Below are 26416 nucleotides of genomic sequence, written 5' to 3' on the forward strand. Positions count from 1 at the left end.
CACCCCTAGGTTACAACTTCTGAGCAACTCTGGTTTTCTTATTTGTTCACGTGTAGGGACATGGCTTGGTGACAGGTTAACAGTTGGACTCTGATCATGATGGTCTTTTTCAACTAAAATGATTCTAGATTCAAATCCCACTTGGGATCTTGTGGGTATGAAAACTCCACATTAGGGGTGAGATCTCTTCAGCTGATGGACAGTGAAGTCATTTTTCCCTTCTTGCCAGTTCATCGTCCTGCTGTTTGTGCAGGACCAGAATGTCACGCTCTTCGAGTCCCAGAGTTTTCAACTGCTGCCAGCTCTTCACCTTCAAAACAGCTGCTCAGCCCATTCAGAAATGCCCAGCCATGCGGCAGGAGAAAAATCCCTGAGGAAGGAACAGCATTTGATGGAATACCTGCCTTTATTGCTGTATAGTGCCTCTATTTGGCAAAATACAGCTGCACCTCCTCCACTGCACTGACCCTCCAGTGTAGTTTATTCGTGACCTCCCCCACAGTGCAGCCAGCATACCCACATTTTGCTATTTCATCTGATGAAGAGACTCAAACTTTCCTATCAGAAAGAAGTGAAACAAACTTCATTAATTATGGTAGAGACTACTTTATTAATCCAACTTTTATACAAAGTGTACTTCAAAGTGGTACAAATAGTGTTACTGTTTTACAGACTAGAGATTAAGATCTGTTAAGCACTATTTTATCCTTCTTGTGTATATAAAGGTAGAAAATGTAAATAAATCGGCAGTGAACCACAATGCTGGAAGACAGTTCAATGTTTATTTGTTAATAGAAAGTTGCATAGAATAGTAGGTCTTTATAAAGGCATCTGTCTCTGTGGTAAAATCTCCCTGTCCTATCGTACTTTATCCAACCAGCAGTATGGGAGAAAGGCAAGGCTGGTACTGCTCTGTTTAAATACTGTTCAGCGCTTCCAGGCAGAAAAGCACCAGCCAGAAACATCCAAGAGGACAATGCACAGAAAATGTAACTTGCAAGGCTGCCCATTTCTGTAACTCTGAGGAACCCTTTGCCACCTGGGATCAATTGATACATTAAACTTCTTAAAAACACCTAAGAACAGTTGAGATAAAAACACTTTTGGCCAGTCAAAATACTCTACTGTATTAGGTATTTTGTTTAACTATGTAATTCCATTCCCTTTTGTGCTGACAAGAAACGCTTGTACATATGTGGTACTAAACTGATTTCCCTCATGAGACTGTTAATCTCGTACTAGAATCGTACTGAAAGCTGCCACCTTAATTAGGAAGTCCAGCAAATTTCTTCCTTGCTGCTCCTGCACTTGACTCAGATGCATCGTTCTCAGTTCCACACCTTCTCTTGAAACTCATCTAAACCTACAAGAAGCTCCCCCCAAAACTTGCTGTTCCTGCTCCAGGCAAAATAATCCCAGGGGCAATGGTCCATACTGGCCAAGTCCACTGACAGGGTTTTGCTTTGGGAGGAGTGCAGGTGAAGGAAATGTAGATTTAATGCTGAAGGAAACAGAGGAAACTATTTTGCCTTGAATTTGACCTCTCAAGTGGAAAAGTCAGTCTAAGGGGAACTAGATTACATGTATTTGTAACTGGCCTCTTGTGTCTTCAGAATAAATATCTAAATGTTGATTTCTTTCAAAGGCAAACTTACCACTTGCTTTAAAATATTTTGTAAAATATATCCTTAGTGTTATTTTTTTCACCTAATTTAATGTAGCAGAAGGATTTGCTCAATTCCTTGTAATATCTTGTAGTCTCACATGCTTTACTTAACATCTTTGCTCTCTAGGAGTTTTGTTTGTGAATCTCCCAGGTTTGGTACTATTACATTTCGTACCCACTTAACTGTGGATAAAGATTTAATCTCCTTTTTAATGCTGTGTTAATTGTAATGGCAGCAGGCGCTGCACAGGCTGGCGCGGCTGCCCCGCTGCTTTCTCCCCACTCCCCGGGCTCCACAGCCTTTGCTCTCCCTCCTTCAGCTGCAAAGCGCTATTAGAAACAACTACAAATACAACTGTTTGCTCGGTTACTGGTCCACTTGAGTAACGGTTCCACCTGTGAGAAAACAGAACTGATTGAAGTGTGATCTAGTATGAGAACACCAACACCAGTACCTTAGTGCTGGAGCCCTCCTGTAATGCACTTCAAGCAGTGTCTCTCATATAATCCTAAAATATGGTTTTCACTTACACCAAGTCTGCTACAATATTTAGACCTTTAGATTTTATAAAAAGGATTAACAAACTATTTGAAAGAAAGAAAGAAAGAAAGAAAGAAAGAAAGAAAGAAAGAAAGAAAGAAAGAATTCCCTTGTTTCTGCCAGCTGCTATTTAGAGCTGTGTAATGTAAGAGCCTGGAGAGGCTGAAGCAGATAAAATATTATTATAATGGGCTATTGAATTTTTGCCTAGTCAATTATAATGCAGGTAAAATGATGACCACACTTCAGCAAATGCCACCCTGTAAAGTGGTTCATCAGCAGAGGAAAATATTAAGTGCAGAACAATTTATCAACACAGAGGAATAGGATTAAGCTTAAATTAACGTGAGGGATCTGATGCTATTAGCTACTTGGTGCTGATTTAAAATACCTCTGCAAGGGCTTCTTGGCTGCTGAAGGAAACCGGAGCTGACAGGTCATTCCAGCAGCAGGTGGGTCCAAAGTGCTGCCGCATTTCAACGCTGAAAGTTCGTACTCCAGAGCTGGCAACTAGAAGCTGCACAGACTGCAGAGCAGAAAGTCCTTCCTTACCACCTAGAATGTGTTTTGTCCCGTAGTTTCATGTCTGTCACTTAGGGGACAGACAGCAGACCAAATGCTAAGTAAATACAAAATAAACCCTGTTTCCCATTCTAGAAGGAATTCAGTCACAAATATAAGGGTCAAACTCCTAAAACAAGCAAATGCAGAGATCCCATTATGGAGAAAGCACTTGCTTTTTCCAGTGGTCAGAACAGAAAAGATTGGGCGATCACTTCTGCCCTCCAACTTGGGAAAGATGATCCAGCTCATCTCAGTTCTGCAGGATTTTGAAGGTTTTTCTTCTTTCGCATTAAGCAAAGCAGATAAAGTCACATCACAGAACCACACAGTCACAGTACACAGAAAAGCACCGACTGACTCTAATAGCGTGAAATCTGGTGTTGCCAAGAAGCTTCAAAATTAGTGTGAATGCTGAAATGGAGTCACAGACCACAGACACCAACAGCTTGCTTATTTAGAACATAACATAATAAAAGCATTCTTACTTCCTACCTACAGCTTTAATGTGCACACTGATACATGTGAATTGACCACTGAATGTTTAGTGTTAATGAAGGTCTTCCCAAATTATAGCTAGTTTTACTGTTTCAGATTGTTAAATATGGCTGCTTAAGAGATGTGCTATGTCATGAGTTGGTGAGACTGCTACAGTGACCTAAATACTGCCAATGATTATAATTTAATCTTGAATATAAGGACTGAAACCCAGTAAATATTTGGACATAACTCTTCCTATGAATGTTTTCTTTCAGAAAAAAACCAAAACAAACCAACTTTCACAGCAGAGTTATTTCTGTCAGATTTCAAATGCACAAGACCTGAACGTGTGTACATCTGCTTCAATGATAATAAAGCAAGTCAGAAGGATTTATTAATGCCTGAAATTAAGACAGCTCTGACCACAAGTCTTCATAATGCAGCGTACGTGCTAAAGAAGGTGGCTGCCTCTCTCTTTGGTTTCGCTGTTAACCATGAAAGCGTTGCTCTGAGTGACAGCGAGGCATGCACAGTAATGTATTTGCTTTCTAAACGATACAATTAGCTTATTCAGATTGTTGCACCTGCACATGTTTTCCCAAAAGTTCAAAACTGATTTAGCACATTCGGTAAACAGGAGGCCAGGGTCTCCCCTAGTCACTCCACTGAAGAGCTGCAACGGAGGACAGAATATGGCTTAGCTACACCGCAGAAAACAACACGGACAGGCTGTGTCAGAAGTTTAGAGAAAAGGCTTTGAACTGTACAGACTTCTTACACAGTCCTTACAGACAAATGCCCCCTTGCTTCAGTATTTGTGAGTCTGTTAAAAAATCCCAGTTCTTACACAACTGCAAACTTTAGTACTAATAAAGATGTCCAGAGTCCAAGTGACTGTGCAAATATTCATCTGTTGTGGATATTAATGTTCAAGTGGCCTTAAACCTGCCAAAAGAAAATTAAGGATACTCAAGGTATTTATATATGCTTGCTGAGTATTGAATGGGCTGGTCTCAAGCTTAAAGGACTTTCACATACAAAAAGCTCCAAGTTACACATCTATTGAAAAGGTTTTAGACAACTCTGTTGCCTTGGGCTTTAATATTAAAGCGTGTATCAGCCTGGGAAACTAGAGAAACTCTAAATTAAAAAGTCAGCCTCACCTGAAGCTGTTCCACAGCAGTTGAATTACAATTTAAAGTGCTTTCTCTCCACCTTTGAAATAGACCTTCCACAGATTGTAAGCAAGCAAAATCTATTCATTTCTATTACGGACTTACTAATTCTATTACTGACTTTTTCCCCAATTAAGTACATCCCAAATGCCATTACTAATGATTGCATTTTCTTTCTGTTCCAAGTCTAAGCATAAACTTGATTTTAAACAGACTATAATGGACTAGGAAGGAAACAAGCTTTAAGTATCTTTGACTTTAAAAGGCTCTGGCTTTCAGGCTTGAAAGACTCCTATAAATAATGCACTGAAGAGACTATAAATCAAGTCTCCTTCCTCGTTTTTTATAGAAACATTAGTTAAAAATGTATTTAGTTTTAATGCCCACTGTTCCCTAAGAAAAGATTTCCCCATCTGTTTTTATGCCCCAAGAGGAAATAAAAGTAGTAATCTAGATTTTAAAATGAATCAAGTAAATCAGAAGTGATTTAGCAATTATTCATGGAAAGTAGAAAAGTTTGCCAGATGGTCCCAGAAATCAGAAGAAAATGCTTTTTGAGCTTACTTCTGTTTAGATAACCGTAACTTCCCGAGGCTTTCGTTTGACGCTCTCTAGTCGCGTCAGAGGGCGGAAATTTGTTGACTTTCTGCTTCCTTCTGTAGTAGTTAATCGACAGTCCTTCTGCAGCCCCTTCAGCAGCTCCATTAACTCCCGTTTTTCCAGCTCTGCCTGCTCCAGCTCCTGGCGATGTTGTCTCTCTGCAGCCATCAGAGAGCGCACATCTGACATCATTCGTGACATCTGACTCTGAAACGCAAACACAAACTTACTGCAGGAAACAAACTCTTTTCTAATAGTAGTGGTATGAAGTTGAATTGGCAGGGTGATCGATTCTAAAGAATAAGCAACACTGGAATAATTTTTTATAGTGGAACAAATGTAAATTTGAGATAGAATCCAGCATCCACCTTCAGAATGGTCTTGTTTCAAAGACTCAGAATTTTCCTAAAAGTGCAAAAAGTTTCTTCTGAAGTATAATAAGAAACAGTGGCTTTACTCAGTTGCTGCTTACATTTTCTATTTCAAGACCCCAATCAAAATAAAGTTTCGGTTATGTTCCGATACATTCTTCAAGGATTTAACATCAAATCCAGTAAAAATAAAAAATGTAACTATAAAGCTCATCCATTGCTTTGGGCTTTAGAAATCATTATTCTGTGATATAATAAGAACTGGATGAATGAAAAGATGCAGTCCTTGCACAAGGGTACCCAGGTCAGCTCCAATGCATTTGAAGCAGGTGAAGCTCAGGAATACGCTAGTAATCTAGATTACTCACCTGACTTCTCCACAGAGCTGCTCAGCCTGGCAAAGCACTGTGCCAACACCTCTTCTGCTTCTCATACTTAACCTAAGTCTCATCTCTGTGAGACTATAATTACAAAATAAGAGAATACTACTGGCAAAAGCAAAACCTAGACTGATAGAAGGAAAAAAAGAAAACAAAATGATCATATTTACCTTTAGTTCCTCAATTTCATTTTGCAGAATACTCTCTTTTTGGACCATATGCCTTCTCTGTGAATCTAACCTTGACTCCATCTCATGTTTTGCCTCCTCCACTCTGCAGATCATTTCTGACCTAAAAGGTTTATTTCTCCTTGGTAAGTCTTGTAAGCACAGAAAAAAAGAGATTTTCGAATTCCAGAAAGCCTCTACAGGACACCACTCTAGGGGCATGATAATACTATTTATTCATTTAAATAAAACTAACATTAAAAAGTGCATGTGCCCAGGGGATACTAAAGTGACCACGCACAGCCTACATATGGGACAACTGTATCATATTCCTGAAGCAATTCTATGAACTGAAGAACATATATTTATGACTTTAAATGATTTACTGCCTTTTACTTGTAGTGTACACCTGCTTAGTATTATTAAACACATGCAGTCAAGATAAGAAGCGTGAATACTATACTGTGGCTAAACATGTCATCACTTTTACGGTGGACACTAAATGATAGCGTGCAGCAAACTATTATAACAATTCACACAGCTTCACAGCCAAAAACTTTCTCTACCTACATTAACCTTCTGAATTCAGACACCAGGTAGCAGAAACCCTTGTGTCTCAGTGCATTTAAACCAGATTTGAGCCTGACTTCCCAGCAATGTTCAAGAGCACAAGACAGACAGTGAGTTGAAGAATAGAAATGGGAAGGAGCATGGGAAAACTGGAAAATCACAGAAAGCTACAAAAAATATACATGAGGAAAAAGGATGCCCCTAGGAAGAGTCACATTCACCAACTGTTATGAATCTGCCAAGATTTTAGTAAAAATTGAGTATTACATCCTCAGAGGCTTAATCTACCAGTCTGTACCTGCCAAAATAATTAGATATTTTTATCTTCTGGATCTGTAAAAATATAAGCTAAATATAATTATTAAATAATGTGAATTTGGGTCTGTAACATGCCAGTGGAAAAATGAAACTGCCAACTTCAGTCTAGTTCTTGTTAGCTATTTCATCATTTTATATGGGCAGCTCACAGTCTTGTTCAACAACATGAAATGATATTTTAGGACTTATAATAACTTGGACCCACAAAAATAAGAGCAAAAAAATCAAAACAGTAAGAATTTAAAGTTATGCTGACACATGCTCTAGCCCATTAGCGTCAAGTAATTAATAGACTATTTAACAGATACCAAAATCCAGTGCTAGCATTTGAAGTGCTTTAAGCAGTGATCTTAGGCCCAGACTAACACAAACATCAAAGAAACAGAAGATTTGTACCGAAGTAGTTCTAACTCTGTTCTCAGCTCTGCTACACAATTATGCTGTGTGTCTTCTGCGCTGAGAATGGTGTAACCGCAACCATTGGGGCATTCACGGCTCCGATATTCGCACACTGCCAGGTGACCATCTAAGTTACGTCGTTCGATCTGAACTGTACAACCTGAACAGGGAACAGTAAGGTCAGTAAGGTAAGCCGGTCATTTACAACTAACAAAAGCATTATTATTAATTCCAAACAAAAAAAAGCACATCAGCTGCAATATCTTGAGCTAAGCAACTGTGAATCTGTTAAAACCATGAAAAACCTGATTTATTTAGAATACAAAGTGCAATAGTTCTAACACACATACTAGTAATAAAACACTCTTGAAAAGTCATATTAATATATCTGTCTATTATCTGAAAATACACATTAAAAAGTAGGTATTTTCTGTGCAGTCTTCTGCTGCTGGTCTGGTATTAAAGCAACTTCCATAATGACAACAGAGATGCCAAGCTAAGACTCTAGGCAGCTTGTCTGCACTTCTATCACAAAGCGCAATAACTGGAATTGAAGAAGAATGCACATGTGTAAAAACAAATTATGTACCACATCTAGAAAAAAAGGTCAAAGGACATGTAGCAAAACTGCAGGTGAGATGGAATGTAACCTTGTTTTCCTCAACCTTGGTTGTGGTCTGGTATGTTACATACAGGACCATAAATAAACAAGAACATGCATCTATGAACATTTAATAACTGAAAATTTCCACAGAAATTCTAGGATACAAACTTTACAAATCTGTAGTGATTAAAACCTAGGGAACCAAAGATGAACACTATATAAATTCTTGTCACATTTAACACTCTAAACTTGAAGTTTGTGTTCTTAACATTTAATCTTTGAGGCACTGTTTGCTGTAAAACACACTTGCATTTAATTTGAAGATGAAATTGAAGTGAGAAAATGGAAACAATGGAGCAATGAAACTTGCCAACAAACCACACCAGGAAATTGCAAAAGAGAGCCCTTTAGAAGAGCTTTACTAATAAATATAATGATTTGTAATTCAGATACTCAAAATACACTCTGCTGTATTCTTGAGGAAGAATTCAAGAACTGTAAGAGCCCCCACAGGCTGCACGGCAGACAGCACAGACAAGGTTTGGTAACTCTGTAAATGCTGCTGCTGTGGTAGAAAGAAAAACAGGTGAATCTGAAGCATCTGCAGGAGTCACTTAGTGCTGAGAGGAAGAGTAACTTCCAGTAGAGCAGCTCTAACACCTTGGTCTTCTTATAATTGATTACAATGGCAGACTTGACTATGCCCTTAGCATCATTAATTAGAAATTAAATTTGTGTAGGAACATACAACATTTTGAATAAAATTGACTGGGAAATTTTACAAGGATGTTCCTTTTTAGCTGTATGTTTCTTCCTCAGGAGGAAGGTAGGTTTGTTCTAAATAAAAATCTTACCATGAACACAACATCTCTAACCGTAGTTCAGCTTAAAACAATTCTTATTTCCAATATATGTTTTTGTTAAAGCCACAAGACAGAGTGAGCGGCTGCAAATGCAGCAAGTAACTGGATGTTTTATCAATAAAGTGTGACCCACTAGCAGTCTGTGGGTGCTGTGAGTTGATTGAAGCATCAAAATGAGCAGTCAAAATTGAAAGAAAACCTCATAACTTGACATGAGCAAAACAAACACACTCCTTTATTTTCAGAAATTTGAAGTCCATCATACTCACTAATTTTGGTTAGTTCTTAGACAAAAAAATGTTGCTAATGAACATAATTGCCATAAATTGGTGATACATTTTGTTCAAAAAGACTACTGTAAAGATTAGATAAAGCCAAAGCTTTGAATTTCTGTTTGGAAATAACAGCCATTATTGCCATTCTGTTGACAAAAAGACAACAAACACATGTTTTCTGAATATAAAGGATTCAACTTCTTTGAATGTCACTCACCGGCATTGGAGCAACGTATCTGACTGTATTCACACTCCCTTTCATGCCTGTCTATAGACTCCAGAGAACAAATCATTTCACAGCCATACTCTCTGTTTTTGCAATGTAGCTGAAGACGGTTTAAATCATTTTTCATATACCTACATGCAATAAAAAATGAAATGTTATTAAATCTTGGAACATTATTGAAAAATTTGTATTTTCAACTTTTGACAAAAGAAAGTAAGATTCTACTATCTGTTAGGATAAATTGTGAATAACGTTTAATTTTATTTTTTTAGCATTCGAGTGAGTATATTGGAAAAGAAGCGGCTTAAAAACCCTCAATGTTAATGGCAAATTCAGTCTCCAAAATTAAATGTGCAAATGAAATCTTCCTTTTTGAATAATTTTTTAACTGCAACCTTTCACTAGCTCAGCGGGTATTACCACGAATAAACACTAGGGCTACTTGTTCATCATTTTAAGTTTTGTGTTTCTAAACATGTCAAACCAAACAGACTACAGTGAGTACAGACAGAACAATCTATAAATTAAACTCCAGGGTTCTGTTTACACTGTACCTCATCTTTCCACACAGTAAAATCTCATTATTAACAAGAACACTGGAGTACTAATGGAGTTAATTCAACATCTGTGGCTGAAGGTTTTAGACACCTAACTGTTAATCTGAGCAAGATTAGACAATACTGGAGTTAATCAGCAAGTAGTGTCCACTGGCAAAACTCTATGCGGGCAAGAAATACAGAAGACACTCATGGAAACAGCCTGCTTTACATGACAAGGTGGTGCAAGACAGGTATTTTACAGCTAAAGACCTTTTTAAAAAAGTATTTGAAGGCAAGAGGTTTGGTTCATCTCTACAGGAATTCTTCATTACAAACCCCACTACAGTATCTAGGTAAGACTGAAAAGAAAACCAGAAGATACACAGTGTTCAGTGACTGTTGTCAAAAGTTGCTTTGCCTGCTTTCTCTAACAAAGTATGGGAAAGTTTTGGTGCTGTAGAAGACCTGTGTTCAGAATAATATCCAGACAGATATCCAAAATCAGCATTCAAGATATAAAAAGGTGGAGAACAAATAAAGTGGTCTTTCTATTTTGAAATCTTAATACCTTGAAAGTTAGTTATAATAAACAGAAAATGCTAATGCTTTCATGCAAGTTTCTGCCATAGGCATATTGGATAAAGACAATCTGAATGACAGTAAATGACAAGAGATGAAACTGTACAAGCAAGGTGAGATATCCTAAATTTGTGCAATTTCAACATACAGCAAGATTATTGTATACCTGTAGAGAGGTCGTAGCAAAGATATATCAATCATTTGTCTGTCTTCAGGGCAGTTGCTGTGATGAACCAGCCATCCATGTATACAAGCAGTACAGAAAGCGTGTTCACAAGGAGCCTGTAATGGATCTTCTAACACATCACGGCAGATGGAGCATAATAGGCCTTCATTGACGTAGCCAACGAAACGCTCAATATCATAACCCATGCTCTCCACACACCTTCAACCTGTTAAAATGACACAGAGAAACAAAGCAGTCTGTCCTCAATCTGTGTGGCTAGATTCACAAACAGGCCTGGAAGCAGTTCTAGAAATAGGGAGAACGTGAATAAAGAACTTCACAGACGAGAATGCAAACACTTACTTTGGATATTTAAGTAAGAATTTGGAAATTGTACTGCTGGATGTCAGAATTCAATTTTTGTATCAAGATACTCTCAATTCTGAAAGTAAAGATTTTAGCAGACAGTTGAGCTGTTACTGAACATAGTTCTAGTAGCCACTGTGAAACATCCAGTTTCTATTGACTTGAATTCTACCTGAAGCAGAAACATCATAGAAGTTCAAATGCAAATGTTTGCTTTCCAGTTTAATGTCTTATATAGTGTGTAACAAGCTTTCAAAACAGTGTCCTTACAGACAATAGCTGTGGCACTTTCAGCCAGCAGATTTTGTATTTATGAACTACATACTGAAAAAAAAAGGCTAAGATTCTTGACTCATTGTAGACTTCCATTCCAGAGGGAACAGCATGAAATCTCCCCATGTTTAGGGAAATACTTAATATTCACTAAGAAAAAGATGCCAAAACTGCAGCTAACCCTGAAATCATTAGGAGCTACTGTCTTCTCCTACATGGTCTACTTTATAAAACTGAGTAGCCTTTAAATGGATTTGAAAGCTTTGTGAAGAACTAACAGGCAATCCGCCTTCATCAAAATCCTATCATGAAAATCCTAGTAGAATTTGGTAAGACTCGACAGAACTCACTTAGAAGAACATGGTTTAGGCTTCACATTCCTCCTTAACATACAAAATTACTTTTTTAACCTTCCTGAGACTCATGAGAGAGGTTTTTGTTACTTATGAGGTTTTCTAAATAAAACAGAAAATGAAGATACCCTACCTTTTTAGGTTTTAGTACATATACATATAGTTTATCTAAATACTTCAGAAACGGTTTTGTGATCAGTAAGACATGTAATACTTCCTCCAGTTTCTCTTCACTGCTTTATTGTGCCTATGAGAAAAATTAGAAAGAAAAAGGCTCAGTAGTGTTTCCTAAGTTACCAAGTCTATGTCTAACCAGCCAGCTGCTGAATAGATACTGTTCTAACAGCCCGTTAAAACAAAGCTTTCCAAAGCCAGCCACTGAAAAAGCTACAACTGAACACAACAGAACTGACTAGATTAGAGGGTAAAAAAACCCCTATTGGTCTCTCTTTCAGTTACTACTGATGCAGATATTTATCTCAAAACTGAACACCCTGCTGCTCTTTAATTTTGAAGCCTTCTGCCTAGGTTTGTAACATTGAAGACAAAATAATTCAATATTATTTAAAAGAAGGAACTGAAACCTGGTAAAACTGTATTCCTTAAAAAGATGAAAGTTTCTTATCTAACCTGGTTTTATCTGGGCATGATATGCAGTTTATTTTTAAAACAACGCTATCACAGTCAAGTTCATTGTATTGACAAATACCATTGCTCTGATACACAGCATAGCTAAGGTGGTTTACTTAAAACAAAAAAATTAAAACTATGCAATCACTTAAATCCCTGAAGTTGATATCTAGCAATTGCAATATGACATTCAAAGAGAATCCCAGTCTTAAGTGGAACTGTGTCAGAACAATAATGATCTCTAAGAACTAATGTCAAATTTTGCTTTTAAGGGAAAAAAAAAACTTTGCAATTCCTCTTCATTAATACAAAATAAATCTGGAATTTATATCTTATATTTATCTGAGCATCAAAGCAGATCTTTACCAGTTATGAAAGGTGCTTATGTTAGAAGGGTATTTGCTAAAATTGAAGTTAATAAAATCTGTAATGAGAGCACACATAACAGAAGCAAACATGCATATACCCAAATGCAAAACACATCACCTGTTACATGGTTTCCATATCGTGCTTTGTTTCTACTGGCATTTTTATTGCACAGCCAACACCAGGGCTTGCAGAGATGCCTGAGTTGTCTTTACATAAGCTGGGACACGGACCAGCTGGGTGACCTAGTGACAGCGTTGCCACAGTAGCAGGGAGTGCAATCCACACAGGCTCCTGACAAGGTCCCAGGCAGAGTTCACACGCTGCATTTACCCCTGTGCTTCTGTGGCTACGTTGTCATCCACACAGAAACAAAATTTACAAGTATCTGGGATATGGATTCCTTCAGCCACGGCATGGACATTCTAGGTCTTAAAAGAGTCTGCTCAAGAAAACACCATATTATGAAAATGATAATGATCTTTACGCTGTTGTTTCCTTGTATGTTTTTAGAGGTCTTCAACAAAGACAAGAAATTCAAGACTCTGCTAATTCAGTGTGAACACAACGAGCATTGTTTGCACAAAGCTGTGATTGTAAGGACAGCAAGGACCACAATGGAAGGTTTAAAAAGTACACAACAATGCTAATTATCAGTAGCAGAATGTGAAGTCTGCTACTACTTCCTAATGCTGATGAAAGCATTGAAACATATGTTTATGCTGGAGGACTGTTAAACAATATAAATACGTGCTATAATTTGAATTTTCAGCCTAAAATTTTGATTTGGCTTGGTGGATCCCAGAGGACTCAGATTTTACAAAACCTTTGCAGAGATATAAGATATGTCAACAAAACTGAGTGTTTTTGCTGTCCTAGGGTTTCTGTTCTACTGGAACTGCAGATGCTATAAGCTACATTTTGCACACAAGTTGCTGATCCCTGAGCACTAAGTCTTCAAGAGACTTTTTGCCATATTTTAGCAAGTCTGAAGTCTATCAGAATGCAGTAAAGAGTATTTTTATCAAGTGTAAAACAAAAACTTTATTTGTGCTTGACAGAAAAATTCAGTGCAACAAATCTATTAATCTATCTAAAGCCCCAACCTAAACGAGAGTTCAAATGGGACTGTGAAGCAAAAAATACAATTAAGGCAGTTTCTGATGAGACCTTCAGTATGCTTTCAAGACCAATGTTGAAGCAGAACCATCCCACACAGTGTCAGAATCCTTGTGGCTTTGAGTCTGAGACCTACGACAATGACTGTCCCTGAAGTCCAGGACTTTTTCCAGCAGAAATTTCCTGACCTGAGAAGCTACAGCTGTTTTATCTTCTGACAACTTCAAGAGACGCACTTCAGTCAATGGATAAGCAGAGGGAGAGCACTGTATGAGTGCCACGCACTCTAGCAGTACAGATCATTTTACTCAGTACTTACACCACAAAATGACATAATTTTCAACTTCTGGTCTTCCCCAGAAACTTCACTCTTCTTGACTTGGCCTCAAAACCTCCTCTTCTATTTCTATTACAATTCACTGATTGTCACACTTCTTTTTTGTTTGCACCTACAAATGACATCATTTATCACTGCTTTCCCACATTCAACTAACATCTCAAATTTTGCCTTGTCTTTGGTTTCTCTGGTCCAGAATTTTGCCCATCACCTGGCCACTATCAGTGACACTGTACACAAGGATATCTGGAACTTTCGGGTGCCAAATCTGGAAGGCAGAAAAAACATAAACTATTACATGCTATTTGCTTTCCATTGTTTCACATATATTTCATTTCTCCCCATAGTTTTTGACAAGTAAAAATCTCCTCCAGAATTCACAGGTATAATACCATTTTTAGTAGCTGTCATTCCACTTTGTTTGCCAGGCAGATGCACACCTAAAACCAGCCTTGAGCTATGCACTGCGCTGCCTTCAAACACAGGTTTTGTGTGGGTACAACAACAGGGGGAACACTGATGGGATGTAGTTCCCAACAATATAATGGCATAGCTTGCTACGTCTTGACACCAATCAAAGCTATTCCATTGTAAAAAACAGGACACTGAGATCAGATGAGTGACTTGCATTTATTGATCAGCAGTAGTCTCTGGTTTTTAAAAACTGTTTATTTTCAACGTGACAAAACAAAGCATAACTGCTTGAAGGGCTGGAGTGAATCATAACAGAACTACAGATGTGCATCACTAAGACAGCATTTTCAGAAGTGTCCTGTGGCTGGAAAACAAACAATTTATGCAAGGCCTGGGGATGAGGTAACATTAAAACGCTTGCTTCAGTTTCTATCTTCATGAAGATGCACTGTGCTTTAAATCCTGCTATACAGAAGCAATGTTTTAGGATGTCTTATGTCACTCTGCCACAGTCACCTTAAGCCACCTTCAACCCAGCATTAATGCCCAAAGATGAAGACTCACCCCTTCAACTGTGACAGTACAAGCTGCTTCTACAGTGATAGTGATGTATCATACTGGGTAAATGACCTGTGTCAAAACTGAACTGGAAAAAAAAAAATCTTTGACAGTTGTCCTACAGTAGCCCAAGTCAATCTACCTGCTAATTAATGCCCCACTAGCGTCCCTCTACTTCTTCCCTTGAATCAGATAGAACACTTCATTTGGCCCTTTCCTGAACTGGCTCAGACAACTAACCACAGAGACAACAACTTGCTGATTTGCCAGGCTGGATTTTCTTGTAGATAGCTCAGCAGAAGCTCCAGTGACTGAGGAAGAAGGGCAAGACAGGCAATGAGAAACCGCAGCCAGGGCAGAAAGGTCAGTAGGACACAGTGGTGGCTGAGGTTCAGGCTGCTATAGAGCTACGCCCTCAGCTCAGCTCCCCAGACTGGTACGCTGTGGAGTCTCACAAACATTTGTGTCAGAGAATGGGAACAGAAGAGGATAAAAATGAAAGGACAGTTAATACCAGTTTACACTGATGTAAAAAACTGACTTAACAAAAGCTTCGATAATAACCAGCACAAGATATACAACAGTTTAAGTCCTATGCCTTTACCAGGAACCACCTAAGAAATCGGAAACGACTTTGACAAAGAACATTTTTACATAACCCTTCCACTTGCGTGTTTGTGTCGCTCCGTTTTCAGCAGGTTTTGCAGCGAGACAGCATGTCCCGGACCAGCTGCTGGGCCCCCAGGGGCCGGACTGCACAGCGCCGAGCGCCAGCGCTGGAGCGCTCTCCAGGGGCTCCAGGGGCGGTGGACGGGGCTCTGCACGGGCCCTGGGGGGGCTCTCCGGGAATGGCCAATGATCGCGGTCACAAAGAACGAAACCGGCCTGGAAGCCCCTGGAGCAGTAACGTAAGGCCGAGCAGCCGCCCCCAAGTGCTCACTGGGACGGCAAGGCCACCGCCGGGCCTGCCGACAGCGGGCGACCCCTGACAAGCGCCAAGATCCCCGGGCAAGGTCTCCCACTGCACGGTCCGGCTCCGCACAGCCGTCCGCCCCGGTCCCGCTCTCCCCCGCAGGCGGCCCCAGCCCAGCCCAGCCCAGCCCAGCCCGGCCCGGCCCGGCCCGGCCCGGCCCGCAGGCGGCCGCAGTCCCCCGCTCGCCCCGCTCACCCCGCCCGGCGCCGCCTCGCCCCGCCGCCGCTCGCTGTCGCGAAATCGAGGTTACTTTTGCGGCCACTCTCGCTTGACGGCCGCGCGGCAAGCGGCGGGAACACAGCCTCTCCGCCATGCTGTGTGTGGCAAGACGGCCTCGCTCATGCGCAGCTCCCAACGGCGCCGAGCACCTCCCGCAGACCCGCGCTGCGCACGCGCACCTCAACGCTTCCCCGGCGGAGGGATGGGGCGTGCGCACGCGTGCTTGGCGGGAAGCGCGGCCCTCGGCGCATGCGCGGGGCGGGCTGACGGGAGCGGCGGGACAGTTGAGTGTCCGCGCGGCGGGGTCGCGCTGAGCGAGGTACGGGCGGCTGAGGCGGGCGGGCCGTTCCAACAGTACTGCTTGTCGTGCCGGCTTCAAATCCTTACGTTTGCTACTCATTTGGAGGTTGTTTTGTTTTGTTTTTTTACTAATACTGACGTGCAAGGCGATGCACTCGCGTTCTGCAGTTTAACTAAGTGGAAGTTAATCGTCGCGTCTTTGCAATTGCCCACAAGCCCCATTTAACCTCGGGAACGTCTCTTCGTACTTTCCAGAGAGCAGCTTGTTGAGTTTGTGCCAGGATGGGAAACGAAACCGCCTTTGCCAGGGCTCCGTGCTCGCTGAACGTGTCACGCTTTGAGAGAGCCTTTGTGTTTCATTTTCATGCAGCTGCTAAGATGCTTTTAAGGAGAAAAATGCAACCGAATTCAATGCTTCTGAAGCCGGATGCGCTCACGAGATGTTTTAGGCTGTGGTTTCATGGTACGCTTGATTTGGTGAAGCCGGGTTGCTAATTAAAGGCAGGAGGGGGGTTTTGCCGTTGCCTCCAGCTGCTCCTGCAGCCTCACCTGGCGGTGCTGCGGGCACAGGCGACCAGCAGGGTGCTGCCTGTCAAGTGATTCAGTTGTAATGTGGAGCACTCCTTCCTTGCCCCTGCTACCCCTGTTCTGATTCCATCTAAAACATCTAGTGTGAGTCACTTGTTGCACATCCATAACAGTCTTTTTTTTTTTCTGTATGCTACTGTAAAGATGCAAACCACAAACCTTTTATTAGCTTTTGTATTTTTATTGTATTTCATAAAAGCTTAATTTTGAAGACACAGAGAGAGATGTATTGCTGGAAGCAATGATACATTTTAAAAAAACACAAACCCCTAATGGTTAGTCTGGTTGCAAGTAGGTAATACTGGCAATATTCTTACATGCTCTTAAGTTTAATGAGAGTGAAGTTACTGAGTTATCAAGGGTCGTATCTTTAAATTTCTTACTAACTTGTGAATCTCTTAATGAGTCTGGTTTTGTGGTTTAAGACCAAATGAAGGTGCAAAGTCCAAATGGATTTGGAAACCAAACCACTTTAACCACAGGTATGTGCAATTTATGAATTGCCCAACTCCCCTGTTCCACAGGAGACGAGACAAGCCCTGCGAGTGAAGTGGGCAGGGTTGGTGTAGCAGTTCAGCTGTGCTGTGCAGGGTCCTCATGCAGAGTTGTGGGGTGTCCTGGGTTGTTTTCCTGAGGGTGACCATGCAATGTAGGGTTGGGTAGAGAACTTGTTCAGATTTACATGGTACCTGAAGCTGGCTGTGGTCAGTGCAGGCACTCACTGACTGCTCCTCTGGAAGGCTCTTGGCACCTTTGCGTGTTTCACAGTGACTGCTAGTTGTTTACACTACAGGTACTCCTGTTGCAATAATGGGGTAGCTTTGTTATTGCAAAGGTTTAACTGAAGTTCATGTGCTCACCCTGATGTTACGTAGGTCTAACTTACGTGAACTGCTGCTGGCACAGCTGGAGACCTCTTTCCTTGTATATTTAATAACAGCTACAGTGGAAGTAATAACAGTTCAGGCCATTTTGCCAATTTTACGTTTAGTAACAGCATCATATATATGCTATCTGTTCAGAAATGAAGGAGAGTGTTTGCATATTTACAAAGTATTTGGACACCACTACCTTACTACTGTGCACATCTCTGAAAGAAAGGTTGTTGTGCCCTAATAAGCCACTGGAGTGCAGAGTAGCATCAAATAAAAGTGCAGAAACACACTGGCTGTTGCAACAGGATGCAAACGCACCTGCTTTCAAGATGATAGAGAAGTTTGTGTCTGCAGTCTGTATTATGGTTTATTTTTACCTAATAGTTGGGAGGATCAATTAAAATAAACAGTCCATGTAGGAATGGAGAATGAAACCAAAATATGTTCCATAAATTGCTGTACCATGCTTGTCTTCATCATTCTAGCTACTGGATTATTCTTCTGGAATTTTCTTGTTTTGTTTCTACTACTTTGAAGTATTTGGACTATAACTAGTTATTCTAGTGGTTGTAAGAATGCTTTGTCACATTAACATTGGTGTATGCTTGGTTTTGTCCTGAGGTTGTTTAGCACTTATATTTTGAGGGGAAACCTTTAATACATTCCTTATACTGTTCAAGTGGACATAACATGGAGTGATAAACTCCACTGTGATTTTGAGATAATTTTCTGCTGAATGCTAATACTATTATAATGAACCTGAATGACCAATAAAATTGACTGTTTAGTGCAAGATACTATTTGCAGATATGAAACATACGTTTAACATTTGTTGTGCACTAATAATGGGCTCTTCAAAATTATAAGTGTTTAGAATAATTAGTTCTCTTTCCAATTGTCTTTCTTTTTATAAACTGGTGTTTGTTAAGTAGCCCTACATTGCACATTTCCAGGGCATTTCTTGCTATTGAGACCTGCATTTTTGGCTTTTCAAATGAAAAAGGAAGAGTGAAAAACTCTTTTTTTGAGAGTTTTTTTTCAAATGAAAAAAAGAGTGGAAAAAAATGAAAAACTGCAGAATTTGCTGTAGTTGATCTTTCTTAGTATTTAATGCATTGGAATGATGCTGCTTTTTCTTAAGTTGTATTATGCTTGTGAAGTAAGATTAATATTTGTAAATCTTTTAGGTTATCTTTTGTTTTTAAATAGTGCTTACGTTGCTATCTGTGGATATATTTTTCTATTTAAAGCCTATTCTGACTACAGTTGTTTTTATCTGCTTCCTTCCTTCCTTCCCCTCCACACTCCAGAGCAGCACAACCAAATATGAGGCGATCAGCAGCTCCAAGTCAAGCGCTGGGAAATGTAGCTAAAAAACCAAGGTTTATACCACCAGGAAAAAGTAACACAATTTGTCTCAAGGATGAAACTAAGGAGATGGACCAAGGAATGAAATTAAAGGAGGTAAACATAACAGTGCACTAAAAAGTATACTTGTTTGTACAATATTGTTACTAAAAGATAGCATCTGAGCTCACCACAATCAATCTCTGCTTAAATAATCAGTCTGTTCAGAATAAATTTTGATAGCTTTGCTCTTGGTACATTTCATCTTGTTTCTCAGGTAGATTTCTCTCACTCTGTGAACTAGATGCAGAAAAATGTTTTCAAATAAATAAAAGTAATCAGTATTGAGCCCAAATGAAATTCTCAGTGTAGCTGATGTATGGATTGCATCTTTGTTGGATTCAAATGTTTGAAATGCTTTGCCAAAACAGTTAAAAAAACCAAGATACTTAATAATGAAAGGTCAGTACATTAAGTTGGAGTTTTGCTGCAAGGAACTTTCTCTGAAAACTTTAATATCAACCAAGAAGGCATTGCAATACTTATTGATTTTATCTACAGAAGACTTCTATTAAATTCAATTTATAAACTACTTGCACAAGTGGTGTTTGGTATCATATGCATGTGCTTTTTTTTTTGTGAACACTGGGATGCATATATTTGCGTAGTCATGCATGTGTTTATGGAGATAGTTTAATAAGGATTAGTATCTATGAAGATCCTTTCTCATTGCTCTTTTCTCTATTTCTCTATTTCATGAAGGAAATGCTATTGTGAATTTGTTTCTCTTTTGCAGATGGATGAGAAAGAGGGAAGTGCTTCATTACTTTCTAAAATACATGGCCAGAATCAAAATGAAAATTTTACACTGTCTGTGGAGTCAGCTGGAAAAGTAAAGACTACAAAAGCATGTTTCAGCGTTACTAAGTGTAGCAAGGTGGAAATGAAAACACTAAATATGGTGAAAGCTGGTAAGACGCTCTTTTTTTTATTTACTGCCATCTATCATAAGAGAATTTGAAAGCTTATGAACGATACGCTACTTACTAAACTTCTGTGAAATACTAATGCAAGGGTCATGCATCAGTGGCATTATTTGGTGTTCTGTTGGTTAGAGAGAGAAAGACAAAAACATTAAATAATTCTTTTAAATAGAAAAGCAAAGGATGTTGATGATTTAGAAGCCAGTTGGTAGTGCTGCTATTCTGTGTGTCTTCCAGAGGAGTACTACAGTCAACTCACTGGAATTCAGAGTAATATCAAGATGAGAGTCAGGATATCCTAAACAGTGGAAAAGTCTTGTAATTTGGAGACCTTGTTGGTCTCATGACGAGAATGGTAACTGTTCTGATTCACGTTTTTCAGAATTCATGAGAGTTTCCTCAGTGCAAGATCTGAGCTGTTTTCTTCAGTGTCTCCAGTGGGCACTCAAGGTCCAAGCCTGGGCTGCTTGGATACCCTGGTACCCTGATACTTAGTACCCTAGTAATTAATATTACTTCAAAAAGCTTGATAGTAAACACTGCAAAGGTACTGAGGTATCTGAACTGTAGCAAATGTGCTTTGATGGACCAGGATGACTCTGTGGGGTTGAGTGTTGTAATTTCTTGCTCTTCACATGCCCTGATTACAAACAAAGGAACGTTCTGTGTTGTGTGAACGCAGGTGTACAACCTCAGGAGCCGAGTGCATCTTGCAAGTGTTGCACTTGAACTGGGTTACCACCCCTGCTGGATGAAAATCACTCCTCTTGGAGTCAGCTCTGGCATTTCAACATCTCTCTTAGAGTTAACTCACTGTTGTTTCCTCATAACTACATTGATAATGATCTTTGGGTTCATTTAATTGATAGTACTTTGTGTAATGAGTGGAGTTAATTGATAATACTTCGTGTAATTAACAGAGTTTTCAAAGAGCATTTCATGACCGCTTATCACCTTGATTCCATAATGGTTGGAATTGTAATTCAGAAGGCTTTAACAAAGTTATATTTAATTTTGTGATAAAAGCTGCTAAATCTAGAAGCCAAATAGAAGGAAACCTGCCATAGCTTCTTGTCCTAAGGTCCAGCCAATAGTGAGGCTGAGCACGTATGTCCAATAGGCACACATATGTACAATACATACATACATGCATACATATACATGTGGCTGGTAACATAGGCAACACAGAGAACATGGCACTCAGGGGAACACAAGCAGTTCCCTTCTCTGGATGATTAGGGTGAAAGCCTGTCTGTGGAAAATAAATGAATATGTCTATATATAGATACACACACAGAGCAAATACAGATCCATCCAGTAAATGACCTTATGCACTCAGTCTGTTCAGTAACTGTCTCCTTGGTTTGTTGGACACCCCAGCTGCAGGCACAGAGGCCCCACAGCTCCCAGTCCAGCTGCTGGCACTCTGACCTGCACTCCCACAGGTAAAAACACACTAGAGGTCTCTCCAGTAATTTGCCTTAGACACTCTGTCTACTTAGTGGTGGGCTTCTGGATCCACTGGTGTCCCAGCTGCCTTGTGCATAAGAAATGCAAATGTACAAACACCATTAGCCAACCCCCAGATGTCCTGGTCTCTCCAGTAACTCACTTGGACTTCCTGGTCCTTCCAGTAGCCAACTCTCAGACCTACTGGTCTCTCCAGTATCTGATCAAGCCTCTTACCCTACTTGGCAGCTACTCCAGCTCAGTGTTTGTGGCAATCACACACTGACACATGCACCCAGGCAACGTGCATGGGCTCTGGCCTCTCCGCTTGCTGGCACATCATGTAGCTGGGCCCCATGACCTGTGCGTGGTCCAGCTCCAGCTGCTGGCATGTGCACTTTCATGCACACACACGCAGAATAGCTCCCCTTTACTCAGGAAAATGTTTAGAAATGTAGTTTAATAAGAAGATGGGACAGACTGTGGCAATAGGGAACAGTGTGTTGGTGGATGAGCACACTGACCAGTCTTCTGTTTGAAGGTGGTTGCTTTTTTTCCCATTATTTTTATGTGCTTGTTCCCCCCTGAATGACCTTTGTCTGTCCTTTTTCCTTGTCCTTGTTTTTTTCCCTTCAAAAATCTCATTATAAGCCTCGTGCAATCTCCAGATGCCCTTTCTAGCATCTTATGAATTCCAGGCCCCAGTCAGCATCAGCCCCCTTCATTCTGTAAGGTGCTCTGGAGAGCTCTTCTGTTGACTCTTCTCTTCTTGGGTTTTACTCCCAGAAAATGGGGGTTGATCAGTTTCCTGTGATAGCCCTGATGAGAGGATGCTGCCATTATCACATTATGCGACCCACAGTACATGCACTCTGTGTGGCAGAGCTAAGGTGGGAAAATTCAGCCTCCTTGCATGTCTGAAGTCTTTTTGGTCTTATGGCTTTTGTGTTTATCTGCTGCAGGCTGTAACTTCCAGTTCTTCTGACAAAGTTCATGCTTGAAGAAAATTTACAGCGTTTGCGACAAGTTGTTTAAGTGGTCCTGCTTCCCTATAGATACTTCTGCAAAAATTTGTGTCTGCTGTTTCTGACTGGCAGTGTGCTTGAAAGATAACTCATGGGTTTTTTTCCAAAATAATCTGAGAGATCAGCAGCACAACAAAAGTGTTGTGAAGTGGAAAACATACCAAATGCCTTTTCAGCATCATGTATTCTGGGTGCAGCTGGTGTAGGTTCTCTGTGATGCCTTTAGAAAAACAACCAAAATGATGTGGAGTGAGATGGAGTGAGCTGTTTCTGTGGACGTTGTGGTGATACCTGAGTGACTGAACAAGCTGTTTGGTGCCAAAGCCTTTCTATGTCTGTAGAAGGGGGCTAACCCTGCAAGTCTTCGTAAAGCTATAGTGAAATGTGGTATAAATAATGTCAATGTTGGTTATGGTCATCAGATTCACTGGTGGTGCAAGCACTGTACTGTGGAAACATTCCTGCATCAAGGTGCTGTTAAATCCTAAGTGATTTCTTAATAACTTAGATTTTCCGAGACAACTTCTGCCCTTTACGTCATTTTCGCCTGCTGTTAATTACAGCTAATGTAGTAATTACGTAGATTGTGTAAACCATAACCTCCTTTGTAGTATGAAATGAAATTTTTTTGTCAAAGCTGTTTTTGATATGAAATTCAGAAGTAATGGGAACCAATTGTGAAAGCCAGAGTCAGTTTGTGTTTTTTATTAATACTAACATTGTAATGGAATTATATCTGACTGCCAGTCTCTGCCGCCAAAGAACACTTCACTGTTAAAGGGGCATTAAAATAATGAAAAAGTCTGTGTGTATGCATTATTTTGGCTTATTCTCTCCATATCATTTAATGCAGATAATAAACTGTTTGCTAGCTTTATATCATGCTCAAAGCTGCTGTGTTTGGGTTTCCAGTGCAGTAGTGGAATGTGTAAGTAAATACCCCAATTTCCATTGGAATTCTTGTGAAACACCTGTGGACCATTGGACAACTGCACTGTTCATAAAGCTAATCTTTCGAAACCCAGCCCTGAAAATGCTGCACATTCTTTCAAAAAGACTTGTGATCTGACACATGGGGTTCATTTCCTGGAGAAGTAAGGATTTGATTTGATTTGATAGCATCAATCTAAAAATTACGAGTATCTGGCTTAAAAAATACTTGCTTTTCTAGGCTTCTTCTCAAAATAAACTTTTTCCTAAAATTACACTAATACAAGTGTAAAGGACTCTGAAATTCTATGAGATGAGATTATTCCTAAAGATTTTTTAATAAGACTATAGTAACTGTTGTTGAGTGAAACATACCTATGTGTTGTAATTTTAAGACAGTTTTAACTCTAAGATATTGAATGTGCTGTTCAACAGGCACTTTACTGATTGTGATTATGACTTGTGAATATTGCAAAATGGTATTTTCCCATAAATACTATATTTGTAGGAAAATTAACTTTACTACTTCTTTATGAATCAGAGTTTGCTTGGTTCTAAGAGGCAAATAGCATGAGAATTTTTTTGGTACCTTTGTTTTGTATTCAGAATATAGTACTTGTTGACACTGACAGCGGATGTGTGGAGGGCAGGTAATTTATTTTACATTGTCATTAGTGCTTTTTCTCACATGCCTCCAGAGAATTCTATCTGCACACTCTTTAAAAATGGAAGTTACTTTAGCATTCCTACACTATTTAACAGTAATCGAGAACAAAATCATACATGTGTTTGGAAGGATATTATTGCAGCTCTTAGAAGCGCTTGGTTTCTATTTGTCCTCATTACATTCTGAGGACCTATAAGCAACAACAAAAAAAATACAAATACTTTGAATTTGAAGAAACAATGGACAGGCAGATCTCTGAACTATACGTAGTGTCTCCTCAGTGTTGCTAATAAGCTGGATTGGCCAGAACTCAAGTTTTTACCTACATTGTCTTCTTCAACTTAACGTTTTTAGTATATATTATTTTATTTATATAAAACATATAAAATTAATTTAATTTATGCTTATTATCCAAGTTTACAACTTGCTTTCTGTTATTTTTGATCTATGACCGTGTTGCTCTGTGTTTTCCTTTGGGCTCACTGTACTGTGTGTGGAAATCAGTTGTTCTTTCACCTGCATATTTAAACACAAGATTCTAGTTGGACTGAGATTTCATTGTTTGAACTTCATGTAGATGAAAAGAAAAGCTGGATATCGAGATTTATTCTGTGCACCTCCTGTTTGGTTTTTGGTTCAGAAGTACTTTGTCTTTCATGCATCACTAACACCTGTTAATGGGTCTTCCAAGAGGAACTTTGTCAGAAGTCACACTCAAATACTATCTTTGAGCTCACAAGGAAGACAGGTTGTAACTGTATTTCATAACAGTGTTAATGTGCTCACCCTGTGTTTCTTGACAGATGTGGATGAAAGTTTTTCATGCCTATGATATTAACTGTATTTATTATTCGCTTATAGTTTTGATTAGATTTTTCTCCATCTTCTCTTGAATATTATCTATAGGGCTTAGACTCTTTGCTCATTTAAAGTCAGTTTTATTTCATAATAGGAATGTCCATTGACTCCTTCGGCTTTATAGAACATTGTTACAGGTTAGTCTAATAACTCTTGTCACTTGACATGAACAAAAACCCTCTTAACCAACTAATTTGAATATTATATGCAAAAATTCACTTTTCATTCTGTTATTACAGTAGTAATCGATTGCCTATCACTTTTAATCAGAGGATTAAAAAAAGTTATTTTCAGGATTTGTCATATTGTCTGATTTCAGTCTAACTGCCTACTTGTGGGTTCTAGATAACACAACTAAAAACATTCAGGCCTGACATATCATAATGAAGCATATTATTGCTAGAATTACTTTGATATCTGCAAAAGCAGAAGTATTTATTGTAATTTCTGTTATTTAATTCATTTCTATTACTGCACTTGACAGACTGAACTGGAAAAGGTATTCCAGTCAGAAGTATTTTTACCGTCTATTTTAGTGGTGCAGCTGCATATAGCTGCAGTTCAGTTGGACCTTTAAATGTTTTTATAAACAGTTAGTAAAGCAGTTCAGTCTTTGGGTAAAAGATACTGCATAAACATCTGTAGATCTAAATAATTACCAAGTACACCTTTGTACAACTAAAGGGTTCCTGGATGCCTGAGTGCAAATAACTTATTACTGCATTGTTTGCAAGTCAGATTTTACAAGTTTGTAAATTTCATTATACTTGATTCTTCAAAATAGTATCAAATTATTTTGCTAGCTCTTTATGATTTCAAGTGACTTTCTTCTCCCTGCGATGCTATAGACAGAATAGTTTGTGAGAGTGAATAGACAAATGTATAGACAAGCTATTTCTCATTTCAGGATAGTTCCTTTACTGTTTAGATTTCATCTGTATATGTTTGACCAGTTCATCTCAGGAGATGGGGACTGGTAAAGAAAACTAGATTGATGTAAATGTATCAGAAGATAAATTGTTCACATCTCTGATCTGACACTGTTTATATAAGTATTCATTTATAGATCAGTCATGGTGGGTATACACACAAATTGTCACCTGTTGTCCCAGTACCCCACTGCCCAGCAGTCACCATGTTGCAGGTAGACTTGCCACGGAATCTTCTGTGATTATTTAGTCCTAGATAGCTCGTGTTTTCTGGTCTGCAGCTCTGGGGCTCTCTGGCATCTCCTGATGACACCTTTTGCTTGGTGTCCTTCCATGGGACATGAGAGGATGTTTTCTATTCCGCTGCTACATAAAAC

The 26416-nt window shown here is 39.4% G+C and overlaps 2 protein-coding genes across 7 annotated transcripts in view; one reads left to right on the top strand and one right to left on the bottom strand.

Moving 5' to 3' along the window:
• Nucleotides 1-293: 293 nt before the first annotated feature.
• LOC308038177 (RING finger protein 151-like) lies at nt 294-16180 on the bottom strand. 6 transcript variants are annotated; one of them, XR_013921903.1, is made up of 8 exons: nt 12589-12616; nt 11606-11719; nt 10481-10706; nt 9188-9327; nt 7226-7388; nt 5945-6065; nt 2599-5230; nt 294-2062 (listed from the first exon to the last, which is right to left on the bottom strand). XR_013921903.1 is itself a non-coding variant. In XM_080340494.1 (8 exons), the coding sequence occupies exons 3-7, from the start codon at nt 10684-10686 to the stop codon at nt 4994-4996; spliced, it is 867 nt and encodes a 288-aa protein (XP_080196620.1). In that variant the 5' UTR covers nt 10687-10706; nt 11606-11719; nt 12589-12616; the 3' UTR covers nt 294-2733; nt 4988-4993. The 6 variants fall into 6 exon arrangements, 5 of the variants coding, with proteins under 5 accessions (XP_080196620.1, XP_080196619.1, XP_080196617.1 ...); XM_080340494.1 differs by having other exon boundaries at nt 294-2733; nt 4988-5230; XM_080340493.1 differs by having other exon boundaries at nt 294-3182; nt 4988-5230.
• A 253-nt stretch (nt 16181-16433) lies between these two features.
• The window catches only part of RAD54B (RAD54 homolog B), a gene marked incomplete at its 3' end in the record, with an annotated part of 63286 nt that continues 53303 nt past the window's right edge, over nt 16434-26416 (top strand). Inside the window, exons 1-3 of the mRNA XM_080339809.1 lie at nt 16434-16494; nt 19162-19315; nt 19995-20169. Coding sequence (XP_080195935.1) covers nt 19178-19315; nt 19995-20169 — 313 coding nt within the window. The 5' untranslated portion in view covers nt 16434-16494; nt 19162-19177. The remainder of the gene's footprint in view (nt 16495-19161; nt 19316-19994; nt 20170-26416) is intronic.

The sequence above is a fragment of the Nesoenas mayeri genome (assembly GCF_963082525.1).
Source record: "Nesoenas mayeri genome assembly, chromosome: 2".
Lineage (NCBI taxonomy): Eukaryota > Metazoa > Chordata > Aves > Columbiformes > Columbidae > Nesoenas > Nesoenas mayeri.